This window comes from Dipteris shenzhenensis, chromosome 6 (assembly GCF_047967505.1).
Source record: "Dipteris shenzhenensis isolate YYH24624 ecotype China chromosome 6, Dip_SZ_1.0, whole genome shotgun sequence".
Taxonomy (NCBI): Eukaryota; Viridiplantae; Streptophyta; class Polypodiopsida; order Gleicheniales; family Dipteridaceae; genus Dipteris; species Dipteris shenzhenensis.
In genome coordinates this window covers 59,983,885-59,992,656 of record NC_141601.1, presented here as the reverse complement: position 1 = coordinate 59,992,656, position 8,772 = coordinate 59,983,885, and the positions used below count along the sequence as shown (strand labels likewise).

Sequence of the window (8,772 nt, the reverse complement as noted above, 5' to 3'; positions counted from 1 at the left end):
GCAGTCGAAAGAGAGGTACCTCCGAGGATTTGTGCGCAACGCGAGGTCCAAATGTGCCATCCGACGATGCCGCTAATGATCTCCCAGACTGGCTGCCTCACCTGAGATCCTGTGTTCACCTCTGCCAAGTGCTGCGGGATGCCCTCAAGTGGCCCCCAAGTCCCCTGTGTGATAAAGAACATAGGGTCCTGCGGGCCTGCCTCGAATGACTGGTGGTAGCCAGGTGTGGTGCTGCACCAGCAGAATGCACCCTAAGTGATCAAACCTAACTCTGGTGCTGCACGAGTAAGGATCTCGAAGGCCCACCTCCACACGTCCTGGGCACGAGTGCAGCTCCACAAGCAGTGCTTTGGTGACTCCTCGTCCCATGAAAAATCTGACAGAGTCCATCCTGACCAATCTGCCGCAACTAGCTCCCCACTGGAAGACCCTTGTATGCGAGTAGCCAAAGGAAGTAGGAAATCTTCCGCGACTGCCAGCTGTCCCACAAGGCCTGCAAAAATAGCCTGGAAATACCCTGAGAATACCAACTGGGCCGTTGGGTGGGCGGTCTGCTCTGCATCCTCCCGAGAACGCTCTTGCCCAGTTTCGTGCTGTAAGCGAAGAAAGGGGTTGGCCCCTAGTCTGCCACAACCTTTGGCCATCTCCACTCTCCTGGGTCCCAATCAAGCTCTGACACGACCCGCCGCCCCTCCCAAAGCCAGAGGCGCCACGACTGCAGCTGATCCTGCTCTATACTAGGATCGATCTGCCAAACCTTCCCCACAAGGCCTACGACACGAACCCTCTGCCACGAGAGAAGGGGGTCGATGAGCGCACCCTCTCTCCTGAGTCGGCCATCCCCCAAAACGGCGAAGAAGGAGACAGAGGTGTCATCCAGTCGGCCTGCAACAACTAGTGGGATGCCACAAGGGGTGAACTGTCCAAGCCAACGGGCATCACTAGGCATGAGGATCTGAATCTCGGGTGGAACCAACCGGCAGGAATCGCTCCATCTATCTCTGTGCGCCTCGCCTGAGCTCCACGGACACCTCTGGCTGCGGCTGCTAGAGCAACGGTCTCCAAGTGTCTGTAAGTGTCCCTCCAAACTCGAAGGGACCAGGCAGGCCCCCGCATCCAGCCGTCCCACCAGATATGCGACCTCTCCCCCAGCTGAAGGCCCAAGGCATCTCTGACCAGATCGTTCTAGATGAGTGGCTGGCGGTCGATCTCCTCTTGACTGCTAGGAGGCGACTGAGACGGAGTTGCCTCCAAACCGTGAGCAGGCTACGAATGAGCGGGGAGCGGGGGCGGGTAAGCGGTGCAGAGGTGAAGATCCATCTGAGGGACGGTAGCCACTCTCCTCCTTGGCGTGAGGTACAAGAACTGATCCCCTGCTGAAGTAACATCTTCCACGTTTGCCCCCCCGGGGTCAAACCGCGGATAACTAACTTGCCCAGCAGGGCCTGACTCTGAAGCTCAGGATCAATGACCCCCAAGCCACCCTCAGCCTGTGGAAGAATGACTGTCTGCCAGGCTACCCTGGCTCTGGTATCTCTGAGACCATCCCCCCCAGACCATAGGAAATTCCGGACCATCCTCCTGAGCTATGCCACGTAGGATCTCGAGAAGCACCAACAAGAGGCCACATACTAGGCCGTGGCCAGGAGGACCTGGTTGACTACAAGAGCACGACCTGCAAGAGAGAGCTTAGCAGTGCTCCAAAAAGCCAGCTTCCATCGTATGGAATCTAGCACTAGGAGACTGCTGAGCTGGCGTGATGTCCACGCCGACCTGAAAGCCGAGATATCTAGTAGTCTGCCCCCGCGGGATCCATCTGAAACCCAAAAACCTCCCCCACTATGAGCAAGCCCCAGGGTTTGTGAGAAAACCAACTGATTTGTTCCAGTTGATTTTCGCACCGGCTGCCGAGCAGAAGACCTCCAAGGCCAGCCTCACCCTCTCCAGCATCATCTCATCATCCTGAACATACAGCGCTGTGTCATCTGCATACTCCGAGTCCAAGAGCTCCGTATCCTCCCTGATGGGAAGGCGAACACCCCGGATTCCTGTCGATCTCACCCTAAGATAGTATGTCATCGCCTCGGCGAAGAAGAGAAACAGGTAAGGAGCGAGTGGGCAACCCTGATGCACTGATCTCTCCAATCGAAATCGCTCTCCCATCCTGCCACCGATGATGACCCTACTGGAAGCTGTCCTGTATACGCTGAGATACCCTGAATCCATCCCCCTGGGAATCCGAGTCTCTCCAAAGTACCCTCCAGGAAGGACTAGTCCACTCGATCATAGGCCTTCTCAAAGTCGAGAAGTAGGATGGCTAAGTACGACTCGCTGTGCTGAGCCCACTCCATCGCCTCTGAGAAGGTGAAGACATTATCCAGGATACTGCGATCCTGGACAAAGCCTGTCTGAGTGTCATGAATGAGGTCAGGAAGTAGTGGCCGAACTCTGGCACTGATCATCTTGGCAAGGATTTTATAGGCAGTGGTGAGGAGAGTGATCGAGCGCCACTGACGGATCTCCTGTCGATCTCCCCCTTTCGGGATGAGGCAGATCAATCCCGAGGATAGGCCCTTTGGCATATGTCCGCTGCTGAAAATCCTCTGGAGGGCTGCTAGGAGGGGCTGATGAATCTGATCCCAGAAAGAGGTGAAGAAAGCTCTAGAAAGCCCATCCTCACCGGGGCATTTCTGCCCATCGATGGCCATCAAGGCCTCCTGCATCTCGACAGTGGTGAATGGTGCCATCAGCATCGTATGCATGCTGGGCTGAACAAGGGCCGGGATGTGCCTCCACACCTCCTCGTGGGAGCGTCTAGTGCGAGGGGCAAGCTGCTCCTGCTGGAAAAGAGTCCTGTAGAAGTCAGTAGCCAACCCCAAGACCTCCTCCTGGTCGATAATGATGTGACCCTCTGCTGTCCTAAGACTCCAGAGTTGGTCACCTGCTGCCCTCTGGCCATGCGTCTTGAAGAACTCTTTGCTCATTCGGTTGCCCTTCTGAGCCCGGTAAGAGAGGGAGGCGTGATAAGAAAACTCTGAGCGACATTGGAGAGTCTCCTCAAGAAGGGCTTTGGCTCGAAGGGCCTGGATCAGAAGCTCCTCCGAACCTAGAGCTGCCTGCTGGAGCCGCTGAATGGAGGCAAGGTCCCTACGAAGAGCTCTCTCTCTGCTTCACCACTCCTGGCGAACCTGAAGGGCTGTGAGTTGGCAAATCTGGCTCGACTCCTGCAAAGCGTGCGCCACTGACTCTACCAGATCCATGCACTCGCCCCAATCTCTATCCCAAAGGCTACCGATACTACTGCGCACCTCCTCCCTAGAGAAGATGGAATCATGAATCCTGCATGAACGGGGAGGAAGGGACTGAGCTGCCGAGTCTAGTGACAAGAGCACTGGTGCGTGGTCGGAGAGCGTCGTCCCTGGCACTACACCCACCTCACCACCTCTGCTGACTGACATAAAATCTGTCCAATCTCTCCAGGAGTCTGCCCCCTTCCCTGCGGAAACCCCACGAGAAGTCCAAGCTCCCGTGCCATTGGTGAAAGGATGGGTCTCTCCAGCTGTCCCTACCTCCTGTTGCGAAGAGAAAGGAGTCCCAAGCAGATTGCTCTGCCTGAGCTATACCTGTAAACTCTAGTCCTCTGCCCTGCTGGTCCTCCAAAGTCTCCAGATTGTTGAAGTCACCTCCAACAATCCACGAATCCATGTCTGGGAGAATCTCTGTGAGTGTCCTCCAGAAGGTGGCTCTACGTCGGAGGTCTGTGGGTGCATAGATGTTGAGGATTCCTATTTTGGAACCCTCCAACTCTAGGCCAACCCAAAGTGCACGGCCTGGGATCAACGTACCATGGCCAAAAACTCCCTGGGCAAACAACTCGCAAACGGAAGTGTAGACACCATCACTCCTCCCCTGTGCACCGATCGAGGGCTCCCAATAAGTGTAAGAGCATCCAGGGAGGATCTTCCCACAGCTATGGGTATGAGCCACTGAAAGCTTATGCTCCTGGAGCAAGAGTATATCCAAGCGACCAATCACTGCGGGTTGAAGTTCCTGTCTCAAGATGAGCTTCCTAGGACCACGGGTGCCAGAAGAATGAAACCCGTTCACGTTCAGGAGACAAGGTGTAAGCTCATGATGAGGACTGGTAGGCTGCGAACAACTGTCTGCTCATGGGCGAGGTCGATGAAGAGGCTGGTAGTTCGGAATGAAGGCCTTGACGCTTCTGTGAGGGTTTGGAGGGGGAGGCAGGGTCATCCTGCCCGTTCTTCAAAACTTTTAGCAAAGGCGTGAGGCCTTTGGTGCCATGGACAAATGCTTTCTCGAGCCAACTCGAGATCTCTGAGGTAGTCATCCCGTAGAAGGCGCGAAGTTTCTGTGGTGTCTAGGCTCTGACATCCTGGGGGAGGGGCCACGACAGAGGGGGCCTGAGGATCACAATCAATCTGAAACGCTTGGTGGTGCATCGCCACCGCAGGCGCACGTCACCCTCGGACCACTGGGTCTCGAGAAGCTGTCCACTCGTCGGGCCTATCCAGGAGCAAATCTGAGCATGCGTCTGCTCTCTGAGAGCCTCCCAGATTGAGTCATCTATCCAAATCTCGGTACCATCGCTGAGAAAAGTGAAAGCAAAGCTGGGGCCATCCCTCGAGGCCAAGGCTACGATCTTCCCACTGCCCCTTTACGGAGCAGGAAGATATTGATGTCGAGGCAAGCTAGGAAGGTCCCGAGGTCGGCCACATCCAAGTAATCCAGGGACCGGACCTAAAGAAGTTGCGAGGGAGCTCTCTCTCCTAGAGCTGAGGTGCGCCAGAATCTGCAACTGACGGGGCCGGACTAGCAGACAAGGAAGGCTGCTCCAGGGGTGGTGCAGTCTCGGGGTGCCCTGCCTGGGGTGAGGAAGGGGAAGGAGGCTGTGGGGTAGGAGATATAGACTCCACGGAAGCGACTAGCGGGGGGGTCGGAGGTGGGGGACTGGGGGCTGCACGCGGCTGAGAAACCACTAGTGAAGCTGACACTACGGAAGAGCTGAGAGGGGCAGGGGAGGAGGGATGGGGCTGGGGCTAGGACTGAGGCTGAAGAGGAAGAGGCCAGGGCTGAAGAGGAAGAGGCGGGGGTTGATGCTGAGGGTCGGAAGAAGGGGACTGCGATTGGGGTAGGGGCTGAGGCTGGGTGGGGGGGAGCTGGGGATTAGGAGAGAGGGGGACTGAGGCTACGGAGGGTGGGTTACAGATGAAGAAGAAGCTCTCCCTAGACCCTGGGGCGGCTGCCTGTCAAGTCGCTGAGGCACTGCTGTAGGCTGGGTAACCTCTGCCTCCTTGCCATTGTCAGAAGTCTTCTTATTCTTTCCTCTTTTCCTTTTGACCTCGGTCTAGCCGCCAGCCACCTCTGGATCGGACTCCGCCGGCTGCCTCTGCTCTGCCTGACATGGCTACCTGGAGGGAGGGGGAGGGGGCTGCCGGGGGGGGCAGGGGGGCCAAGAGGGGCTGGAGAAGCGTGAACAAGCAGCAGCCAGGTGCCCAAAGCCATGACACCTCAGGCACTGGCCTGGCTGTCCTGTGACTACCATGCTCTGAGTAATGCTGCTAGCATCTGTCACAATCTTAATCACTGCAGGGAGGGACGCAGGATCTGCCATAGCCACACGGACTCTGGGAGCTCCTGCCGTAGCAACCACGTCAACAAAAGTGTCATGCATTACCCAGTCAAAGTGGGAACCCAGGTCCCTGACTATCGGCCGCAGCTCAACAGCAAGGCCTGGAAATACTACCGTCACTGGGTGGCGAGGTATGCGAAAACGAGCATCAAAGTCCGCTGCGCTGAATCCTCAGTACCAAGGGACTATCATGATGATCTTTCCATCCACAGATGTGGGGGAGCCAGCAATCAGGTTGCTCGCAGCTTTCGCAGTGGAGAGTTTAAGCCAGAAGATGCCCCTTTCCATAAGGGCCACTTCCTCGATGTGGCTATCCTCTAGCATAAGAGTGGATTGAAGCCAATCCCTGATGGCTGGTCTGGAGGGAGAGTGTCCAATGACTCTGCCATAGACTGAAGTGTGGGCAAAGTCATTGGCAACTTGTTGTACCCAGGACGACTGTTGCTCTGTAAAGATCACGCGGTAGGCTTCTGGAGAGGGGGGGTTCGGACGGGCCTCCGGTTCCGAGCAGGGAGCCGCCATACCGCCAAGACAAATTGCGAGACCTCCGATGAGGAAGAGGCTGCCACCAAAAAGGGAGGGGGCTAGAAGAGGGATAGAGCTTGGGTGTGGAAGAGGAAACGGTGAGGCAAGGCGACGGCGAAACGGTGGCAAGGCGGTGTTGCGGGGGTAGTGGCGAGGCGAGGCGGGGCGGAGGAGGAGGTGAGGCGAGGCGAGGCAGGATGAGGCGGGCGGGTTGTGGCGAGGCTGTGGCGGGTGAGGTGAGATGGAAGGGGAGAAGGCAGGGTGAAGCGAGGCGAGGCGGAAGAAGAGGGGGCGAAGGTGAGGCGAGGCGATGGGTATAGGGTGGAGGCGAGGGTGAGGGCATGGCGAGGGCGAGGGCGAAGGCAGGGGTGAAGGCGAGGGCGAAGGCGAGGGCGAAGTGCGAAGGCGAGGGCGGAGGCGAGGGCATGGCGAGGTGAAGGGCGAGACGACAGCGAGGCTGGGCAGAAGCGAAGGCGGTGGCGGGGTGATGCGATGGGCGAGGGGCACGAGGCGAGGCGGAAAGGAAGGTAGGGAGGTAGAGGCTAAGGCGAGGGGAGAAGGGCTTGCAAGAGCAGCTTGTCGGCTTTAGTCATATGAATCAACAGCAAGGCAATCAAAGTATGTCTAGAAAGACAAAAAAATGAGGCTTCTCTCATAGGAGCACACGGCTGGGAGGTAGCGCCATCTATTGTATCAGTTTACAGTAATCAGTTTTTTTGATTCTCCATACTGTCAGTTTTCTCTCTTGCATACGAGATCCTATTATTTGTCTATCGTAAACAGTGTATTGTTTTCTTTCATGGTACCAGAGCTCAGGCTCTAGCAAGAAGATTTGGTAGTGTTTCTGTTTGTGACTAGATAGATTGTGAGAGATGGCTCAGCTCACAAGACTACGAATCCCACCTTTTGGCGATAGTGGAAAGTTGGACGGTTCAAACTACCCACTCTAGAAGTTCAAGATGAAGGCCATCCTAAGCGCATACAAGCTTTGGGATACTACTATGGGGGTGGACGCAAAGCCAGTTACAAGATCGGATCTAGCCAATCCAGGACATTGCAATCTATAGCATTTTTTGTCATGGAGTTAACCATATGCCACATCACAAAAAGGCACTCATTTCTATCATCACCATGCCCACTAGATGATGCATAGTTGCTTTGTTGCAACTTTCCATTTCTAATGTCATTCTGCTTTTTATAGCAAGTCTTATCTTTATGTCCAAGCTTCCCACAATAATAGCACTCTGTGTTGCTATCTACTTGTTGGTTCCTTTGCCATGAACCATGTCCTCTTTGGCTCCCCTTGCCTCTAGAGTTACCATGTTCTCCTCCAAACGATTGGTTTTCTTGTTGTTGCTGTTGGTTCTAATGAACGGCCACCAAAACAACCTCTACCTTTATCTTGATTCGAGTAGAATGAAGAATCTTGAGAACTTCCTGTGGCTGAACCACTATTCCTTTGCTCTTCACTCAACAAGAGAGCAACAAGTTCCTCAAAATCAGAAAAGGCCTCACAAACTCCAATGGATGTTTGAAATTGTGCATATTCTCTTCCAAGACCATTTAAGGTCATAGATACTAAGTCCTCATCATCAACAGGTGCTCCAATTGAGCGAAGAGAATTTGCAAGGCATTTAAGCTTCATGGAATACTCATTTATGTTCAACTTATTACTCTACACATTATGGAACTCCTGTTTGAGCTACATCTTCCGCGGAGTAGTATTGGTGCTATACATATTCACCAATGTATCCCATGCCTCCTTCCACATCTTTGCATCCTGTATATGCATTAGCATGGAGTTCGAAACATTGACAGACAACTGATACATGACCTTCTTGGCCCTTTCATGAAACTCTTTAAATGTCTTCAAATCTACAATAGTAGGAGTAGCACCCAAAATTGGTTCTTGCTCATCAACATTGATGAATGGCCATACTCCCTTTCCCATAAGGAAGTTTGCCATCCTGAAATTCCATGCTTGGAAGTTGTCTTTCTCAAGCTTCTCACTAATAATAGTGGACATATTCTTAGACATTTTGCAAAGGGTTAACTTGGAATGCTTGCATTGTGGAAATAAAAGACACATGAAGAAAGAATGTTGGTTGCAGAAGAAAAAGGAAGGAGAAGAACAACAGGAGAATTAATGCAATTGGTAATCTTGTGGAAGATGCCTTGATTCTTTCATTGGTTAATATTAATTATGCCACGGTGGTAGAGTCAAAAGCTTCATTTCATGCCACACCTCATAGGAAATACTTCCAAGATTATGTCCAAGGTGACTTTGGATATGTGTATTTGGGTGATGAAGCATGTAAAGTTGTTAAAAAAGGCAAGGTGCCAATAAAGCTACAAAACACGAAGCAATGGATGTTAAATCATGCTCAGGAATATTTTGGATTTGAGAAGAAATGTGATTTTGTTAGGACAATTGGATGATGAAGGTTGCATGACTACACACTCATAGGAAAATTGTGGAAGGTTACCAAGGAATCTTTGGTATTTGAAAAGGGAGACAAGATTGGTACATTATATGGATGTACTCATAATGTTTGCTCCAATATTGCTTTGGCTTTTACAAATGCATATACAAT

At 53.3% G+C, this 8,772-nt stretch overlaps 1 protein-coding gene across 1 annotated transcript; it reads right to left on the bottom strand.

Annotated features, from left to right (window-relative positions):
* Positions 1 to 7,493: 7,493 nt before the first annotated feature.
* On the bottom strand, positions 7,494 to 8,216 carry LOC147901434 (uncharacterized). Its single transcript, XM_087376491.1, is given in 1 exon segment — positions 7,494 to 8,216. A coding segment is annotated over 1 exon segment (723 nt).
* Positions 8,217 to 8,772: the final 556 nt, after the last annotated feature.